A 21,034-nucleotide genomic window follows, 5' to 3' on the forward strand; every position below is an offset into this window, starting at 1 on the left:
CCGTTCTTTGAAAAGAGCCGTTCAAAAGACTGGCTCATTTGGCTCTTTTTAAATATTTATTCAGTTTTAAGAAGACAGCGTTTAAAGAAGCCAGATCCCTCTGCTTAGACAGTGACAATATTTCTGGACATACCTTTTATATAATGCAACCTAGACTTACATTATTGTAACCCCTAAACGCTCATAAATAACCATTAAAAAACAATGAGGGCTTCAATGAATGTCCATGCAGAACGGCTTTTCTGTAAAAAAAAAAAAGAACCCACTCAAGAACATAGTTATCAAGAACGCAAGAATATTTTATAGAAAAACACTTGTTTTACAAAAATATTTAAGTCTGAGATATAAAATAGATACAACTACAATAAATATAACACAAGAACATTTTAATAGAAAAAACATTAAAAATATTGAAATTGTAACAAAAATAGATACAACTAAACAGTCAGATAAATAGATAAAGTTATAACAAGAACACGATTATTTTAATATGAAAAAACAATTAATGCAAAAAATATATTAGAAAAATAGATACAACTAGACAAACATAAATAAATAAAATACACAAAAATAGAACAAACAAAATGACGATAGAATAAATTAAATGAACGTCCGTGCAAAGTAGTTTTCCCACAATATTATCATTAATATCACACAACTATATTATAAACTATATACAAAACAATTTGAACTATTAGGCAAACAGATAAAACTTGAATAAATAAAAGGCAAATGCTGTTTAGCCTACTTCTTGTCCTTGGGCAAAAGCTTTTTCATCTGAAACACAGGACAGAAAAAGAACGACACACACACACACACACACACACACACACACACACACACACACACACACACACCATTATGAATGATGTTTTTATATTTCATTTTCACCTGTTGCCAGGTGCGTTTGGCACTGCTGTTGCCTCTGAAATGTTCACAGGACCGACACCAACTTAGTCAAAGGGACTGAACAGTCAGTCATCCTAATTCATGTGACTCTGTGCACATATCAGCTTAAGTAGGCTACTCCATGAATTTACCATACCAAGTTTTATTCAGGATTTTTCGGACATTAAACAAGCTATATATGACTGGGGCCACGTCGAAGGACCATTTTCTGTGACTTGTGATTGATCATGAAGCTTTCTCTCATCCTATACTTCTGTTCTGGAACATGTAGAAGGGAGAATGTACTTGCGCATTTACCCGATCGGCAATTCGTTGCCAACATGCTTGCCGCTCCTAATTGGCAGCCGCTGTGTTAGATTTCGCTCTTAATGTTGTTTTGAACTCCTCGTAGCTTTGCATTATGACAGCGCATTCTTCCTCCGTGAAGTACGGCGACCGTGCCATTGTGAACAGTGGTGATTTGCGCTGATAACCTCCCCTTTAACGTGAACGTGCATTAACCCTGATTAGGTTAAACCAGGTTCAACAAATCAACTTCATAACTGGTGTCGTAGTACCGTTTAACCCCAAACAAGATAACCAGGTTTTGTCAACCCCGGTTTAGCGGGGGAACCCTGGGTTACTTCTGGGTAGGTTAACCTCCGTTCGTAGTACAGGGCCCTGATGTATTGTCAGCTGTGTGAAACTGCCAAAAAAGATAATGCGATGGCCCTCGGCACAGATCATTTTCGTACCAGTACTATGACAAGGCACATTGAACACCCAGACCATAAACTAGTGATGCAGGGGTTGGTCATGCAAACCTCCACAGAGAGAGCTTTCAGTAAGTCAGCTGATAATGAGACTGCCGCTGTGACAACCGCCATGAAAGCTGTCTACTACATAGCAAAGGAACATTTGCCTTTAGCCAAATACCCGTCTCTTATCAACCTGTTCAGGAATGTGAAAGCTGATAGCATCAGCTATCTCACAGCTGGAGAATCAATGAAGTATGATACTACCTATGCTGCAAATGAGTTCCTTGATGCTATCAATGAGTGCCTTGTTGAAGAGACTAACAGCAAGCTGAAGGAAGCTACTTGTATCTCTATCATGTGTGATGAGAGTACAGACATAGCACTGCACAAGAAATTGGCTATCTGGGCCAGAGTCATCAATGGTAATGTTTTGCCTGAACCCGAGTCTCTGTACCTGACAGATTTGAAAATCGAGGAAGGTACTGGAGTTGCAGTCTCCAAGGCTATTTTCAAGCATTTGGAAGAACGTGGTGTGGATTTGTCCAAAGTCAGTGGGCTTGGAACTGATGGTGCAACAGTGATGACAGGCAAGGACAAAGGGGTTACAGGTCAATTTCTGCAGCTGAACCCACATACCATCAACATCCATTGTTCAGCTCATAGAGTGGCGTTGGTGACCAGTCAGGCATCAGATGGGTTTCCAGTACTGAAGGATTTTCAGCAGACTCTAACCGACCTGTTTTATTATTTCCATAAGAGTTCTCAAAGAACTCAGAACCTGGAAAATGTTCAGAAAATTCTGGATGCACCAATTCTAAAGGTGAAAGAAATCCACTAAGTCAGATGGCTGTCCTTCTTCGAGGCATTGAGTAACATTTACAAATCTCTGCCTGCCCTTATAATGTATTTTGACAGCATTAGGAAACAAAAGGATCCTAAAGGGGAAGGCATAGGGCGAAAGGTAGCCTCATACAAGTTCGTATACCTCACATCAATGATGCTTGATGTCCTTGCCCCATGACAATCCTCTCTCAACAGATGCAGAAGCGAGATCTCGACCCATCTATGATGAAAGTTCATATTGCGACATGCTTAGGGTCACTGGAAAAGCTGAGAAATGAAGAGGTGCCAGAATCCAGTTATTTGAAGCAATTTGAAGATGATTTCGATAAAGCTTCAAAAACTTACAAAGAAATGCATATAACTGTTGCTGCAATCTTAGGGTGAATTTTGTGGAGAAACTGATCACCAATCTGAATGACAGATTTCCTCAACTGGATGTCATTGATTCTCTGGGGGTCTTAGGACTCAGACCTATATCTTTCCTCAGTTCTGGTGAACTGGCATCATGGGGCAATGAGAAGATTGAAATATTGATAGAGCATTTTGGTAAGCCCAAAACACATATGTGGAAAGATGAGGGTGTCCAACGTGTGAAGACATCTGAGGCCATCATTGATGCACAAGCCACCAGAGATGAGGATTGTTCTGAATGAAATGTATCCAAGAGACAACGTCAAAGCCCTTTGGTCTCTCATTATGATGTTTCATCGTGAAAGCTTCCCAAATCTGATCAAACTGATGGCCTTAGCATTGTCTTGCCCAATACATTCTGCAGACTGCGAACGCTCTTTCAGCGTACAGAACTATATCACAACTGCGAAAAGATCTAATATCACTGCAGAGAGATGTGACCAGCTCATGCAAATCAACATTTGTGGGCAGCCTTTGGAAGAAATGGATTTCGGAAAGGCCATTCAGATTTGGAGAGCCAAGAAAAATAGATACATTTTCACAGGCAAAAAGTAAAAAAAAAACTGTACAAGCCGTTGCATTATGTGATTGTATATTCACTCTGTCTGACTTGAGTCAAGAGACTATTCCGTCAGCGTCCTATTATTCTAGTCTAGATTTTTCAAGGTTTCATTGACTGTTCACACTGTTTGTCATCGATGTACAGTTGAGAGAATCAATGTTTTTAGCAGAAAGAATTTAGAGTGTATAATTTTTATATTATATCTAGTCTGGAAGTTTCAGTGTTCCATTGACAGTTTGTCAAAAAACTCATTGATGTTGTGAGATTTTCTCTTTGTTAGCACAAAGAATTTAGAGTGTATTATATTATCATGATTATATCTAGTCCAGAAGTTTCAGGGTTTCATTGACAATTTGTCAGTGATCATGTTGAGAGAATTTTTTTATGATAAAGAATCTGGTGTATATATTACTATATCTCATAGAAGTTCAGTATTATTGAGGAATCTGAGTGGGATGGTGTTATGGATCATGTTAGGGTGACCACCTGTCCCGCATAGCGCGTACAGCATTTGAAGCCGAATTTATGCGTCCCGCAAATTCAGAACGTGTCCCGCATAATCGACGCTTGCTGAGGGGGATGTCGCTCTCCCCGGGCCACCCAGGCAGCCAAACGAATATTACTTGACATTTCAGCACACCGCCGTCGCCACTATAGACTGTAGAACAAAACCACACACACCCCCCTCACAACTGACTGGTTGTTGTCAACTTTTTGTTGTTGCCATGACACTGCACTCACGTGCACAGACAGTAACGAGGGACGCAGGTGCAACGCATGCATTGCTTTCATATTAAAAAATGGAGAAAGGTACCGGGGAGATGGCAGGTGAGGCACCGCCACCTCCAGTTAAAAAGAGAAGGTGTATGTACAGGAAAGAGTGGGAAAATGAATATTTGTGGCTGAAAGGGGTTGAGGGGGATACCGAGAGGGCTTTTTGTGACCTTTGGAAAACATCTTTCTCAATCGGACATGCATGCATGGATCTTAGTTCCATGGCGGGGAATACGATGTGAAACGACACAGGCTCGCGGAGACTCACAAGAAAAGTGTGCAACAGAAAGAAACGTCTAAATCTATGGATGCTTTCCTCCGACCTAAAAACGACTCTCTAGCTGACAAAGTGACTGCGGTTGTGAGTTAAGAGACTTTTTTTCTACTGTTTCTGTGGTGCTGAGCCACTACAATTCCTGTTAATCCACTGAAAACTAAATGGAGACTTGTCACTATTCCTGCTGTACTGATGCACTGCAAAGCCGAATAGCAGAATAGGGTATTATTGATATACCATGTAAGGTAGTATGCGCTAGAAATGCGTAAACCACTATCTGTGAGTCTTCCAGCGGCCGGCACGGCACAGTGGGGGCGGCGTCCCACATTGTCCCTCAAAAATATACCCCTTGTCCCCCCTTGGGCTTATGAGCAGCTGGTCACCCTAGATCATGTGGATTCAAAAAAAAAAAAAAACCATTGCCCAATAATGGTTGAAATTGGTTGTACAGTGTACTGCAGGCAGCAACACACCAGAAACTGAATCAATCAAAACTAAGATGATGTCAGATGATCTGATCATTACTTGTATAAGTTGTTACTATGGTTGTTAAACATTAAAGAAATGTTCAGAGATTGAGTTCAATTATTTTATTTGCTATCATCACAAAATACTGAACAGCATGCAGAACAATCATAGACATACATATACACACATCCTGATTCGGATGATTTAATCGACTGTTGTATCATTAGTATCAGACATTATTAATTTTCAAACTTCATTCCCTCTGGGCCGAGGTCAGTATTCAAGGCCGAGGTCACGGTATTTCACCATACGGACCAACCTTAACCCTCTGGAGTCTAATGCCGCTTTTCCACTACAAACGCGGCTGAGTCGGGCTGAGCGGGGCTGTTGGAGTTGCATTTCGACTACAACTGCGCTGAACCGTGCTGGCTGGAAGTGGGTGGACACATTGGGTGGAGTTAGCGAAAGTGGGTGGACGTCAGGTGATGTCGTTAAGCAGCGCAAACAGTGACATCAGTGATCTTTTAAGCGGTAGTCTCACGACCCGAATAGTAAACAATAAACATGGAGGACATGGAGTCGTTAGTGTTGCTGGTCTTGGTGCTGTGGCTTGTTGTCACCGACAACGCCAACAGATACTGGCAAGAGCGTATAGATGAGGCGAGGCGCATAAGGCTTCAGAAATTCTCGTAATTCGTAATTCTCCTTCTTCCGGGTTTGCGGTGTTTACAGATCCCAGCGTGCTCGCGGGGCGTGTGTGGGCATGTGAGGACACTCCTCCTCACCAATCAGTGCACAGGGGAGTGTCTGCTCACGCCCCCAGCCTCACTCGGCACGGTTTGGCTCGCTTCAGCCCTACTCCAAAACGGTGCGAGTTTTAGGGGCTAAGCAGGGCTGAAGTGAGCTGAGTCGTGCTGTTTTTTGGTAGTCGAAACGCAAGCCATGTCGGGCTGAAGTGAGCTGAAAAAGGGTAGTGGAAAAGGGCCATAAGGCCTTTCAGAGACTTTGAGGCTGTTTGCAACACCCTGACATTTTCAGGTATTTCAACTAACTGTAAACATCTATGCAAAAGTGGCACATATGGTTGTATTCTGAAAAGCCTAACAAAAAATAATATGAAAGTAAAGTGAATGTAATACAAACACGTTTTATTTAAATTGAGTGTAAACACAACTGTACAAAAAACAGGTTTTAGAGGTCTTCAAACAGTGCAAGAAAACACACAATAAATATATCTAGCCAAGACTTTTGAAGTTTGAACCTTGTAAACAAAAGTGTTGGCTGCATAAAAGTAAAAAGAGCATTTAGAAATGTTTTGTTGTTTCCATACAAAATGTAAAAAAGTAATTGTATGTCAAGCCAGGGCGGCACGGCGGTGTAGTGGTTAGCGCTGTCGCCTCACAGCAAGAAGGTCCTGGGTTCGAGCCCCGGGGCCGGCGAGGGCCTTTCTGTGTGGAGTTTGCATGTTCTCCCCGTGTCCGCGTGGGTTTCCTCCGGGTGCTCCGGTTTCCCCCACAGTCCAAAGACATGCAGGTTAGGTTAACTGGTGACTCTAAATTGACCGTAGGTGTGAATGTGAGTGTGAATGGTTGTCTGTGTCTATGTGTCAGCCCTGTGATGACCTGGCGACTTGTCCAGGGTGTACCCCGCCTTTCGCCCGTAGTCAGCTGGGATAGGCTCCAGCTTGCCTGCGACCCTGTAGAAGGATAAAGCGGCTAGAGATAATGAGATGAGATGAGATTTGAAAACTAGAAGTTTCAAGGTCTTTAATGGTGTCACTTATATGTTTGAATGACAAAAACTCACAGGGTTACAGATGTGTTTTTGGAGAAGTGTCAAATTGCCCACCGGCGGGCACTTAGACTCCAGAGGGTTAAGCTGGTAAATAATATATTTATTTTTTCTTTACAAATTCTAACAGAAAACGAGAGAGCCTGAAAGGGAAAACCAAGCCGAGCCGCCATTTTGAATCCTCATTCATGGCTGTAATGCAAATGGCTTCCTCCTCGGTATACAAGTGCACTTCCATGGCAGGAAAAAAACTACACTTTGCCGCCTATGTCGTCCCCTATTTATACAAAATTGAGTCATTCAGGATTCAGCCATGTTTTTGCTCGTCGTTAGCAACAGTTACAGGTTTTTAGCTTTCTCCTGAAATGTTTTCTTTTACTACCTCAGGGTAGTAAAACTTGCTTTCGCTGTGAACACTGTCGTTATCGCTATCCATGCTGTAAAATTAATGCTATTCTCCTGAGAAATGCTAGCAAAAATTTATAAGATTTTTGATAATCTTATCAATAAAGCTTATAAAAAAGATAAATGTTGACAAAAAAATGTTACTGTTTGTTGTTGGTGTGAACGAGCGAGTCGCCAGAGATCCATAACCGGGGTCCGTATCGAAGGATACAGACCCGCTCGCCAGCCAATCAGAGTGCAGGATTTGATGGAAACCGGACCGCGAAAAAAATAATTCCTGATATTTCACTCTGATGACATCACTCCCAGTGTTTTCCCACTGACTAGACATGCATTGTCAAAATGGTGAACCGGTTCAAAATTATTTTGATTAACTTGCATTTTTTTTAATTTTTGTGGCTGGGTCTATATAATATAAAAAACATTACACGGTGTTGCAAAGATATGAAGTTTCTCTTCTTGCGCTGAAAAACATCTAACTTGTTCATGATCTACATTCACCATTTGAAGATAAACTTATCTTCGCGCAACTGTGTAATATATATATAAAAAAAGTAGTATGTACTGATGCTCTGGATGCTATTTTGAACACCGCCATCTGCTCGTATGTGTCATGTGTTAATAACAAAAATTCACTCCTATGACTTCTCCAAGAGTTGAAACTAAACCCAAATCGCTGAACTCCAAAAGGACTGACAACCCAGAAATACAATTTATTCAACAGGTTAGAGCATATGCCCCAGGGAAGACCCAGGACACGCTGGAGGGACTATGTCTCTCGGCTGGCCTGGGAACACCTCGGTGTTCTTCCCGAGGAGCTGGCCAAGGTGTCTGGGGAGAGGGAAGTTTGGGCTTCCATGCTCAGACTGCTGCCTCCGCGACCCGGCCCCGGATAAGCAGAAGAAAATGAGATGAGGTTGGAGCATATTTACATGAACACGAGTAAGAGTATTGACTAAAACGAAGACACAGTAAGACTCTAAATTAACCACTCATATTCAAACTCATGTTCAAAAGTAATCATCATACATGTCATCACTCAAGAAATTCGACCATCAAATGAAGAGCAGGTGTTTCTGTAGGATTTTCTTGGTTTCATCCAACTGTTGAAGCCACAGTCTGCAAAACAGGAGAAAGGTACAAAGGAACTTCTAAAACATTAGATGTACCATGGAAGATTGTGAAGGCCATTGTTAACAAGTGGAGAAAATTGAATTTTTTCAGCCACTCCCATTAGGAGTCGCCACAGCAGATCTTTTTTCCACGTCGGCTTTACACCGGATGCCCTTCCTGATGCAACCCTCCCCATTCTATCCGAGCTTGGGACCAGCATCAAGTCTGCACTGGCTTGTATAACCCCAGTAGCTGGGTATTTTACCGAATCTGCATGTCTTTGGACTGTGTGGGAAAACCAGAGCACCTGGAGGAAACCCATGCAGACAACATGTAAACTCCACACAGAAAGGCCCCTGTCAGCTGTGAGGTTCAAACCCAGAACGTTCTTGCTGTGAGGCAACAGTGCTAACCACCATGCCACCCGGCAAACTGAACACTACAGTGATGTTACCAAGAATCGGACTTCCCTCCAGACTTGACTACAGGACAAAATGAAAAGTTACCAGCGAGGCTCCCAAGAGATCTCGAGATCCCAAGAGTTCTGGTCTAATGAGACCAAGGTATAACTCTTCAGGCAATTCTTTAAAAAAAAAAGTTTGGCAGAAAAAAAAAACAAAACACCATCATTCAAAATACACTATACAGACGATGAAGCATGGTGGCGTCAGCGTCACACCATGTGGCTGCTAATCTTCAACTGGGCCTGGGGATAAGGATTATTGGTAGCTCCAAACAGCCATCTATTTTAGCACAAAATCTCCAGGCTTCTGCTAAACAGCTGAAAAAAAAAATCCAAGTCTACAAAGAAATGAGTTCAGAAGATGATCAAGTTTTGGAATGTCCCAGTCACAGCCCTGATCTAAATCCAACCCGACACACAGGAAACCCCCTTGCAACCTGATAGATCTGGAACATTTTTGGAACAAAAGTTTTATTTTAAACAAGGATATGCAGATTGTTACAGACATTTTACTGTTGTACAAGGAGTTACATCTGAAAAAACAGAAAATTAAAGCAAACACCAAATTTTATAACCATTGCACAAAGGCTACATACAATGGATGACAAATTAAAGGAAAGAAGTTACATGAAACAACTTGTTCATGTCACCATTGAAGCCGTTTTCTCTTTTGGCTTTCATTCCTTTTAAAAGAATCAAAACTTCAAGCATCAAAATGTTCATATCAAATGCAAAAAGTAGTCAGTCACGTAACACGTTATTCATAAACAACAGAACCTAATCAGTTCCACGCATCTATTTTTGAGTCTCGACAACAAACGGAAGATCTGCAAACGTAGCTCTTAGGGAATCGGTGTAGTTGGTCTTGGCCATCCATATCTGTCGTTTCATAGCCACAGATACCGCCATGATCCTTCCAGAAAGTTCTGCCTGGTGTGAGGACAGCTGAAAAGTGAATTCTCCAATAAGTTTAAGTTCACCGAGAACATCTGTCAATCTTTGAGGAGTCGGGGTTTCAGAAAGCTCTGCCAAAAGGCACTTCTGGTAATCCGACAAGTATCGTAAATAGTTTGCCGTCTTTGCGAGCATGCCAGCGGTTTGATACGAGGTTTCAGCAAGCGCTTCTGTGAACCTCCAGTGCTCAGGAGAAACGGGATGGTCACCGTTTCTCGTAGGCATCACGGCTTGGAAGATGGCCGACATAAGGTTGTTGACTTGAGGCATGTGATCATAACGTGGCGCTTGGCTTTCGTGAAGCTTGTACAATTCAGAAAACACTGGCCTGAAGGGTTGTGAGCTTGCTGGGTTGGACCATGTACTTTGGACCAAGTTCTCAAACTCTGGCACCATAATTGGATGTGGCGAGTTGTTTTGGGATTTGGGAAAATCAATACCCAAGTGTTTGGCTGCACGTACCATGAGATTCTGAAGCTCTTCGGATGTGAGAACCTCTTGCAGCGGTAAACTGGATTTTAAAACATGCGAGATATCTATTGGCCCATCTTCTTGTTTTACTGCATTCAAAAAGGGAACAGATCCAGAACAGGTGGCAGTACTCGTCTGTTGTCCCTGATCCACTTGGAATATGGTGGACGCTTGGGAGCTTTCTGCTGAATTTGTAACGTCGGTTGAACTTCTCTTCTCCAAGACGTCAAGCCTTCTCTCCATCACGCTCCATTGTACCTGCATGGCTCTCTGTTGGGCTTCCAGTTTCTGCTGCACCATCTTAAGCAGCTGATCACTTTGCCCATCACTTTTTGCAGAATTCTTCTTCTTCTTCTCCCATCGTGCTTTCTTCTCCCTAACAGATTCACAGGAGGACTCAGAACTCCAGGCCGAACACGAGGATGAAGTCGGGGAGCATTTCCGTCTCCGTCCACAGTCCTTGCTCGAGTGCCTCTTGCAGCATGAATGACACCTAGACGAATGGTGTTTCTTGTTTGAGGTCGAAGGCACCGATGTAGGCACTACAGATGGAGTTGGGTCTAGCGTATGCTGCAAGGCAACATGTGATGCGCATGTACCTTTTACCGCTGCAACATTTGGGTCAGGTAGGTCCAAAGATGGCGAGAGAAGAGTGAACATGACCGGTGCAGCCGTGAAAGATGGCGCAGGAGCAGCATTTACAGTCTCCGATACGATAGGTGTAGCAGACGCAGATACTACCCTCACAGATTTAGCTTCTTTAACCATCAGAGATGATGCCGCTGGTTCAAGTTTAGGCTGAATTCCGGTTTGAGACGCCTCGTTTTTCCGCTGCTGAGCCTCCTGATGGATCACTTCCTGCACCTTGGTGAGACGCTTGATACAAGTGCTCCAGTCCATCTTAGCACAATGCGGACATTTTCCATACTCCAGGACGGCCTCTTTGGCATGCTGGATTCCAAGGCAGATTAAACACTTTTCGTGCGTGTCTTTGGACTGGATTTTATAGTTGCGGCAAGAACACCAGGTAAATTTCACTGTGGAACTTGCCATGGTGGACAGGAAAGCTTGGAGCACAGACAGGGTGTCGGACTTGGGGAAAGATCCAGTTGCTTGCACATGAAAGGATTTCCTAAAAAAAACAAACTAATATTAAATGCACTGGTGCATCTCAAACAAATGTAAGGTGATGCAGTAGGGCTGGAGAATGGAGTGATGTATCATAATATCAGCTCTGTGATAAATTGTGTCAAAATATACACATTTCACACACACAGTGGTGCTTGAAAGTTTGTGAACCCTTTAGAATTTTCTATATTTCTGCATAAATATGACCTAAAACATCATCAGATTTTCACACAAGTTCCCAAAGTAGATAAAGAGAACCCAGTTAAACAAATGAGACAAAAATATTATGCTTGGTCATTTATTTATTGAGGAAGTGGCAAAAGTATGTGAACTAGAGCCCTGCACTCCCGCGGGAGTCCCACGGGACCCGCCGCAAAGCAGTGCGGCGCGGGACAAATTTTGAAAGCTCATTGCGGGCGCGGGCAGGAGTGCACATATGCGGGCGCGGGAGGGAGTGCACATATGCGGGCGCGGGTGGAAGCGGTGATAAGCTGCAGTCCCGCTAACTAAAAACGTGTTTAAAATAAAATTTATAAATTATTAATTTATGTCTATCATATATAATTTGTGCTGGATATTTTATTTGACATTAATAAAAACATTTTAAGATGCCTAAATTTGCAGAGAGAGTCAGGCCAAGTTTACATTAGACCGTATCTGTCTCGTTTTCTTCGCGGATGCACTGTCCGTTTACATTACACCGCCTGGAAACGCCGGGAAACGGGAATCCGCCAGCGTCCACGTATTCAATCCAGATCGTGTCTGGTCCGGTGCTGTGTAAACATTGAGATACATGAATACGCTGTGCTGAGCTCTAGCTGGCGTCGTCATTGGACAACGTCACTGTGACATCCACCTTCCTGATTCGCTGGCGTTGGTCATGTGACGCGACTGCTGAAAAACGGCGCGGACTTCCGCCTTGTATCACCTTTCATTAAAAAGAGTATAAAAGTATGAAAATACTGCAAATACTGATGCAAATACTGCCCATTGTGTAGTTATGATTGTCTTTAGGCTTGCCATCCTTCCACTTGCAAGTGGTAAGTGATATGCGCTGGGATCACACACACAGCGGCTCAGTCCCGAATCGTGGCTTGTTCACTTCACTCGCGCGCTGTGTGAGCTGCGCAGGGCCGGAGTGTGCACCCTCCAGAGGGCACTCGCTGTTCAGGGCGGAGTGATTTGGAGCGCAGGATGCCTGCGGAGCCGAGCGTATCCGTGTATTGGTGCTGCTGTGTGCACGGCTAACGGTTTTAGTGTAAATGCGAATCGTTTTAAGAACGTTAATCTGATGATCCGCTGATTTGACGTAATGTAAACGTAGCCTAACATGATGCCTCAATCACTACGTTTACATGCACATAGAGAGAATCGAATTTCTGCCATTGCTCGACTGAAATCGAAGTTCAAAATGCCATGTATACACCTTAATTCGGCTGAAATTGAACTGAACTTGATTTCTCGGAATCGAGCTACACGACCTAGTTTATGCGATTTCTGCCGAGCTACTTTGTGCATGTATACCCTATCGAGCTAGTTGTCGAGCTACTTCCGGAAGTGACGAGTGACGAGACCACAAGCGGGAAACACAACAGCCTCGGTCGGCATGACAACAGTAGTAGCGAGCAGCAGAAGAGGTCAGGAGGAACAAACGAAGAAGAGAAAATGGCGATGTAGAGCTCTCTGAAGTGTGGGTGGAGCACAGAGGACGGCAGGACAAAACTTCTGGTACTAATAGGCTTTTTATTGTCAGACTTTTCAGTTTAACAGCCTACTTTTATTCTTGAGAGAAAAACACACACACATGCGCACGCGCGCGTGCTGTGTTCTAGTCCCGGGATGAGCTTTGCCCTCTGCTCTCCCTCTGCCTCCTTAAATAGGGCGCGGTTACTGGGAAGACACACAAACACAGGTTAATTACCGTCAGGTGTAGTGATTCTGCCACTCACCTTCCCTGGCTCCGCCCTCCTGTCACAGACCGGCGCTTGACCACGCCCCCACTGCCACAGGCAAGCAGAAATGTGCACTTCTGGAGCAATGAGGAGACAGAGTTCATGCTCATTCAGCTTAAGGAGTTGAATATATTAAAATTCATGGACGGGAGAAAAACGCGCAATGGAGAACACGGAACTGATAACTTTGTTTACACTCTTGAATAGCTCTTCTTCATGACGACAACCGGAAGTGTACCAACATGATGGGGCGTGTTGCGCCACCTGTGGCTCGGGTGCACAATGCACCTCACACAATAGCTCGATTTCATTGTGTGCATGTAGGATTGGATTTCTCTGGCACCCTGCTGGGACCTTCAGCTCGATTACAGACAGCAGCTCGATTTGGATGTGCATGTAAACGTAGTCAGTGACACCTTAGATGAGCTGGTCATCAGAATTCTGATTCTGATCCAGGAGAGGATAAATAACTCTTGTACGTTTCCGATTCCTTTCCTCTTCTGTGTTTGAGATCTCCGATCATGGCAGAAGAGCAGAGCTCGTTTACTGAAGCTCACAGTGCTTCAAAAGTAAGTGCTGCTTTAAAAAGTGGTACATTTACCGTTAAAAAGTCAAGAGTCCTGAAATCGGACATTTTAGTTAGAAATGCTTTAGAAATGTAAACTGGGTTAGCCTAATGTTTTGTATGGCTGAACAATATATATACCAAATTTCCACTTGGAATTACGTGCTCGCCTGTCTTTTTTTATTGTTTATTATTATTATTATTATTATTACGTAGAGACACTGACGAAGGCAACAGCCGAAACGTTTGTCTCCTTCTGCTGCTAAAAACAACTGAAAAGAAATGTAACTAAAAGAATAAGTTCAAGAGTGCGATCCATCTCTCCTTTCACACTAATTATTCATAGGAGACGCACCACGGGAGAGCGCATACTTGAATGACTAGCCTACTTAAATAATTATTATTATTATTAGGTCTACATGCTGCCATTTCAACATTCCGAATTCAGAAACAAGGTAAATAATAACAAACGTGAACGTGAGCTGTAGATATTTATGCTCAAATCCACTCAAAGTAGGGGGCGGGGCACCATCACGCTGTGTCAAGACAAGAACTTTCCTGAGAAATAACGCGAACGTCTGCATCATGCGGGATTTGCGGGCAGGAGCGGGACAAAATATGGCAGGCGCGGGCGGGACTGAAAATCATAATTCTTTGCGGGCGCGGGCGGGACTGAAAAATCATAATTCTTTGCGGGCACGGGACTGCACAATGCGGGCGTGGGCGGGACTGAAAAATCCGACCCGCGCAGACCTCTAATGTGAACTTCTAGGATTAGGAGTTAATTTGAAGGTGAAATTAGAGTCAGGTGTTTTCAATCAATGGGATGACAATCAGGTGTGAGTGGGCACCCTGTTTTATTTAAAGAACAGGGATCTATCAAAAGTCTGATCTTCACAACACATGTTTGGGGAAGTGTATCATGGCACGAACAAAGGAGATTTCTGAGGACCTCAGAAAAAGCGTTGTTGATGCTCATCAGGCTGGAAAAGGTTACAAAACCATCTCTAAAGAGTTTGGACTCCACCAATCCACAGTCAGACAGACTGTGTACAAATGGAAGAAATTCAAGATCACTGTTACCCTCACCAGGAGTGGTCGACCAGCAAAGATCACTCCAAGAGCAAGGCATGTAATAGTCGGCAAGGTCACAAAGGACCCCAGGGTAACTTCTAAGTAACTGAAGGCCTCTCTCACATTGGCTGATGTTAATGTTCATGAGTCCACCATCAGGAGAACACTGAACAACAAATGGTGTGCATGGCAGGGTTGCAGGGAGAAAGCTACTGCTCTCCAAAAAAAAATATTGCTGCTCATCTGCAGTTTGCTGAAGATCACATGGACAAGCCAAAAGGCTATTGGAAAAATGTTTTATGGACGGATGAGACCAAAAGAAAACTTTTTGGTTTAAATGAGAAGCGTTATGTTTGGAGAAAGGAAAACATTACATTCTAGCATAAGAACCTTATCCCATCTGTGAAACATGGTGGTGGTAGGATCATGGTTTGGGCCTGTTTTGCTGCATCTGGGCCAGGACGGCTTGCCATCATTGATGGAACAACGAATTCTGAATTATACCAGTGAATTCGAAAGGAAAATGTCAGGACATCTGTCCATGAACTGAATCTCAAGAGAAGGTGGGTCATGCAGCAAGACAACGACCCTAAGCACACAAGTCGTTCTATCAAAGAATGGTTAAAGAAGAATAAAGTAGTGCTGTCAAGCGTTTAAAATATTTAATCGCGATTAATGTCGCGACTGTCATAGTTAACTCGCGATTAATCGCAATTTAATCGCACATTTTTGTCACATGAAAAACCATTGTAATTCTCTTATCAGCATAAAAAAAGTGAATGGGCTTGCTTTGTACCAATGTTTTGTTTTTTTTTTATTGCAGAGCATAACACGTCTTGTCACAGCCACTGACATCCATAACTTCCATATTAGATGAGAAAACCAAGGGATGAAAAATAAAGTGCATATCACTGTGAAAATAAAAAAATTTTTTATTTTACTCTTCATTAGTTTCTTTTGAAGATAAGTATTTGCCATAAAAGAAGAAAAACATAACAAAAATAAAAACATTCATCATACGTTCAAAAACGTTCATCATAGTGTGGCACTGTATTCTCTAATTCTCACTGCTTATAACTCTACACCTCCTCGGTGGAGATGAGCTGGGAAACTGAAGACTGAAGGAACAGTATTGAAAAGTATTTTTCCAGTCTCACCTGTGAAAGGTAATCCCATGTGATCTCGTTTGGACGGTAAACCTGTTGGTACAGTTAAACGCAGCACATGAATGAGGCATCTTTATTCTCGGCTACTGTCTAGACGCTATACCAGAGACGGTTGAAGAATCTCCACTTTGCCACATCCAATATGGCGGCGAGGATGTTTATATGTCTGTGCCTTTCTCCATCACTCACACGTACTCTTATTGAAGCAGCGCGCGACAAGCCTCAACAGGAACTACGGGTGACTCGCAGGGCCAAATTAGCATTTGCGTTAACGGCACTATTTTTTTTAAATCGCATTAAATTGAGATTGCGTTAACGCGTTATTATCGCGTTAACTTTGACAGCACTAGAATAAAAGTGAATGTTTTGGAATGGCCAAGTCAAAGTCCTGACCTTAATCCAATTGAAATGTTGTGGAAGGACCTGAATTGAGCAGTTCATGTGAGGAAACCGGGCGGCACGGTGGTGTAGTGGTTAGCGCTGTCGCCTCACAGCAAGAAGGTCCTGGGTTCGAGCCCCGGGGCCGGCGAGGGCCTTTCTGTGTGGAGTTTGCATGTTCTCCCCGTGTCCGCGTGGGTTTCCTCCGGGTGCTCCGGTTTCCCCCACAGTCCAAAGACATGCAGGTTAGGTTAACTGGTGACTCTAAATTGACCGTAGGTGTGAATGTGAGTGTGAATGGTTGTCTGTGTCTATGTGTCAGCCCTGTGATGACCTGGCGACTTGTCCAGGGTGTACCCCGCCTTTCGCCCGCAGTCAGCTGGGATAGGCTCCAGCTTGCCTGCGACCCTGTAGAAGGATAAAGCGGCTAGAGATAATGAGATGAGATGTGAGGAAACCCACCAACATCCCAGAGTTGAAGCTGTTCTGTACGGAGGAACGGGCTAAAATTCCTCCAAGCCGGTGTGCAGGACCGATCAACAGTTACCGCAAACGTTTAGCTGCAGTTATTGCTGCACAAGGGGGGCACACCAGATACTGAAAGCAAAGGGTCACATACTTTTGCCACTCACAGATATGTAATATTGGATCATTTTCCTCAATAAATAAATGACCAAGTATAATATTTTTGTCTCATTTGTTTAACTGGGTTCTCTTTATCTACTTTTAGGACTTGTGTGAAAATCTGATGATGTTTTAGGTCATATTTATGCAGAAATAATATAGAACATTCTAAAGGGTACACAAACTTTCAAACACCACTGTGTATATCTGGTAAAGTCATTATTATTTATAACAATTATAAATTCTGATTTAACAGAACATTTAGAACTGCAAAATGTATCAATCCTCGCACAGATTGTTTTATTTTACCTCATTTTTGCGGTTTATAGTTTTTCCACAAAGCTACAATCTACTTTATTCGTTTAACTAGAATATATGCATTGTACACACACAATTATTTCAACTCAAAAATTTTCCAATGTTTATGAATCAGTTGTGTTTTCTGGACAAAATACTTGTAACACGGATTAATTTAAGGGATAAATCCAAACTCAGGCTTACCATAAAAACGTGAAATATGCCCAGAATAAACGCTGCTGCGGCTCGAAGGTAAACAGATATAACGCGTCGCCTTTTAATGACGTCAATTGAAGTGCGACGGACCGTCACTGACTAACTGAAGGAAGGAAAAACAACAACCGCGCAGCTCTGTATATTCTACGCAGCTAATTCCGGCTTTCTTTCATAAAACTTATAAAAAGTCATCAGCACATATTGTATCTACTGTAATAAATGCCCATAAATCCTGATATGTTCAAAACCTTTTATTATGACTGCATTGATGAGCATTTTAGTTTATTTACACAAATGTGTCTGATCTAAAAACTCATGAAATGTACATGCCTGCACATATGATTACAGTAATAATCAGATTTTTTTATATTCCTAAATGTAAGTTTTAAGTTAAAATGAGTTGTATATAAAATTTATTAAGTAAATTTTGTAAATACAAAGGGAGATCATCACATTACGCTGATTCAAATCAATGCCCTGCTTAAAGGTAAAAGCACTTACAGGTATATATACACTACCGTTCAAAAGTTTGGGGTCACCCCAAACTAAACTAAACAAAACATTTTGAACGCTTAAATATTGCCATGTTTTTTCCTTATGTGCCCCCCTGAAAAAACACTGGCCCCACCTCGGCCCCCCTAGTAATTTTGGTCTAGAACCGCCACTGACGCCAAGCACATGGGAATGTATTTCGCCAATTTTGACAGCGCATGTTTTTTTAATGCCGCACCGTAGACAGCGAATGTTTAAACATGATCAAACATAGGAGATGAACGACACAAAGCATGGCTCAAAAACAAAAAAGTTAAATAAACCTTGCTGATAGTTGATGGTGTTGCAACACATCAGTGTTATAACCCGATCTCTACCCAACCACCCGTCATTTTAATTCTCCTCGGATCAGCACCGACCTCACATTTGGCCTTGGGAGAGTTCAGTTGACGGAAATCCGTCACACGACGGAAAACTTTAATCCATGCATAACAGGAAATTCATACCTAATAAATATTTGAAATGATACAATTTCAAATGTCACTTAAACTGTGGAATGAAAAACACCCAAATACAGGAATAAGACTATAATTTACCATCACTATGTCCATGAATGAAAATAATTCGTACTGAAATCTCTGTCCAAATGCATGTTCGATGACATGGTTGTGACAGTGCATCACACTCATAATGACAGAAATGGAGCAGCAACATCATTGGAAGTCTTAATGCAAACATTATTTTTTATTTTCCATTCTTTACTTTATTGGCATGCTTAAAGCCTTTCCTTTTTCTGTTTTTCTTAAATTTCTTGTTAAAACCAGCAGCCTGGACCTGTAAAGGCAGAGAATAACACAATCAGAAACCTTTAAATTATATTGCTTTTTAAAATACAGTTTCTTGTATTTAATGAATTTGTGGATGTAGTTGTGAAAGAAATAAAAATAAATATGATCGTACTGAGGAAAATACTTCATTAAAATACCTTTTTGCGTTTCTGCGCTGCTTGTTTCTCTTCTTCCGTTTCAGAAACCTCCATATCATCATCATCAGTCTGAAATTCATCTTCCTCCATCTCTTCCTGTCCCTCTGACTTCTTTAGCGTGAACAGAGTGGCTGTAAAGGAAAATATGTTTACGAATATCTCACAATGTACATTTACACATGACAAAACTAGTAATATGTATAACGTTACAAGGAGATACTCACAAATCCAACCTGCATTAAGCAAAGCACTATCTCAAATCATAAAATTACTGATCTATTCGAAAAGCTGCAGGATTACGTGGATAGAGATCCGACATGCTGTCCTCAGAGTCGCTGTCTTCTCCCTCGCTGGAGCTCGGAGCCCAAACGCCACTGTCTTGTTTCAGTTTCTCTTTCTGCTTGTGCCTGTTCCCTCCTTCCCTCGTGCTCTCCATGCCATCTTCTGTATCTCGGGCTCGCTTTTTCTGCCTGAGTCTGACTGGAACAAACTCCACACCTTGTTTTACGCATTCTTCATCTACAACGTAACGAGAAAACACACCACATCAATCCTATGATCAGTCTCGTATTGCGCTGTGAAATATATCCTGTACAAATACAACAAGAAAAGATCAGTGCACTGGTCTCAGTGTTCACTACAGCTTCCATCACGGCACCTCTGACTGGTCAGAAAGACAGACGAGCTTATGCTTTGCAATTTCTTGGAAATATAAGCTGCGGGGTTTTTTCGTCTTATTTCAAAAGAAAGAAAAAATGAGAAGCTGGTAAGGGAATGTTTATAGCTGATATGTCATTCATAACAGCCAGGAATTAACTTTTTCTGTGGATGTTCTATGAGATTAACTGTAAAAGAATGAAAAGTACAACTCTGTTTCATTGCTTACTTCCAGTACCGGAAACTTAAAATAGCGTGTCAGGGAAAGACTAGCAGTGACTGTACTCATAGACCCATCACTGTATCTGTAAAACGTATGCTTACACTGTGCTAAAGCTTTCTTGTACCGTTTTCCACTGACATGCCGGAGAACATGATGAGGCACGCGATTGAGGTGTCTCAGGGTCAGCTTGCAAAAAAGATGATTTCTTTGCAGAAAAGAAAGAAATGTCATCTAGACATCACATAACTTACATAAAAACAAGTGATTTATATTTGATTTCTAAGAAATAATCAAACATACGGCTGCTTTGTGCTTGGGACTAGATGGGGTTCATATTGGCTGTAGTTAAATTCCTCTGCAGTACACAGTTTCTTGAATTTCTTCCCAGATATGAAGTTCTGCAGCTCTGCAAGGTTGCACGGAAACTCATGGCCATTTAATGTGCACTTGATCTAAAAGAACACAACATAACATCCATTACACCTGATCATGAAGACATTGTACAGTTCTGCAATTTGCTTACTTGAGACTCTCTATTCATCTCGTGCCTTCTTAGAAACAAGGACTTTATTTAATTTATAATTATTTGACAAATATTAAAAAAGTGAATGCAGCTGATTACCCTTTTGGCTTCAGTGAGCTCTAGGAAAGGCTGGTTCTGCAAAAATTCTCTTAAATCCGCAGGCAAGTCGTCCATTTGTGCTCCAAAAGTCCACGTGAGAGGAAAAACTCAATGTTTTTACACACAGCAAAGAGATTTCTGATAAACACAAACACTTTCCTAGTGACCTAAAGCACTAAAAAATACAAAATATATTTAAACAGACAACAATAAGCTACCTGTTTTAAATAATATTGCTAAAACAAAACGATTAGTGCTCGGATCAGAATTTCAGCGTGACGTATATTTTGTGCGACGTTTATCACACATGTTTGGCCCTCTGCTAGATTGGTGGCCATCAATAATGCCTGTACACAATATCATGCACAGCACGTAATAAATAAATAAATAAATGTATTAATAAGTAAGTAAAATTAAATCTTTTTATTTGTATTTTTTCTTTATACACCTGTATTACGTGTTTAGACGCTTGTTTGT

At 42.0% G+C, this 21,034-nt stretch overlaps 2 protein-coding genes across 2 annotated transcripts; both read right to left on the bottom strand.

Annotated features, from left to right (window-relative positions):
• Positions 1 to 9,216: 9,216 nt before the first annotated feature.
• On the bottom strand, positions 9,217 to 17,635 carry LOC132876129 (uncharacterized). Its single transcript, XM_060913408.1, has 2 exons — positions 17,567 to 17,635; positions 9,217 to 11,310 (listed from the first exon to the last, which is right to left on the bottom strand). Exon 2 carries the CDS (start codon positions 11,229 to 11,231, stop codon positions 9,549 to 9,551), a length of 1,683 nt encoding a protein of 560 aa, XP_060769391.1. The 5' UTR covers positions 11,232 to 11,310; positions 17,567 to 17,635; the 3' UTR covers positions 9,217 to 9,548.
• A 1,151-nt stretch (positions 17,636 to 18,786) lies between these two features.
• surf2 (surfeit 2) lies at positions 18,787 to 20,863 on the bottom strand. Its single transcript, XM_060912861.1, has 6 exons — positions 20,558 to 20,863; positions 20,236 to 20,387; positions 20,037 to 20,140; positions 19,356 to 19,574; positions 19,056 to 19,186; positions 18,787 to 18,904 (listed from the first exon to the last, which is right to left on the bottom strand). The coding sequence occupies exons 1-6, from the start codon at positions 20,630 to 20,632 to the stop codon at positions 18,815 to 18,817; spliced, it is 771 nt and encodes a 256-aa protein (XP_060768844.1). The 5' UTR covers positions 20,633 to 20,863; the 3' UTR covers positions 18,787 to 18,814.
• Between the last annotated feature and the right edge of the window lie 171 nt (positions 20,864 to 21,034).

Source organism: Neoarius graeffei, chromosome 28, assembly GCF_027579695.1.
Source record: "Neoarius graeffei isolate fNeoGra1 chromosome 28, fNeoGra1.pri, whole genome shotgun sequence".
NCBI classification, from domain to species: Eukaryota; Metazoa; Chordata; class Actinopteri; order Siluriformes; family Ariidae; genus Neoarius; species Neoarius graeffei.

Excerpts from the sequence above, each read along its gene's own strand:
- LOC132876129 (XM_060913408.1), bottom strand. The coding sequence starts at position 11,231 with ATGGCAAGTTCCACAGTGAAATTTACCTGGTGTTCTTGCCGCAACTAT.
- surf2 (XM_060912861.1), bottom strand. The coding sequence starts at position 20,632 with ATGGACGACTTGCCTGCGGATTTAAGAGAATTTTTGCAGAACCAGCCT. Across the intron at positions 19,575-20,036 it reads CAAGAAAGCTTTAGCACAGT|ATGAAGAATGCGTAAAACAA; the intron begins GTAAGCATACGT and ends GTTACGTTGTAG. Across the intron at positions 19,187-19,355 it reads CATGTCGGATCTCTATCCAC|CCACTCTGTTCACGCTAAAG; the intron begins GTAATCCTGCAG and ends TTTCCTTTACAG.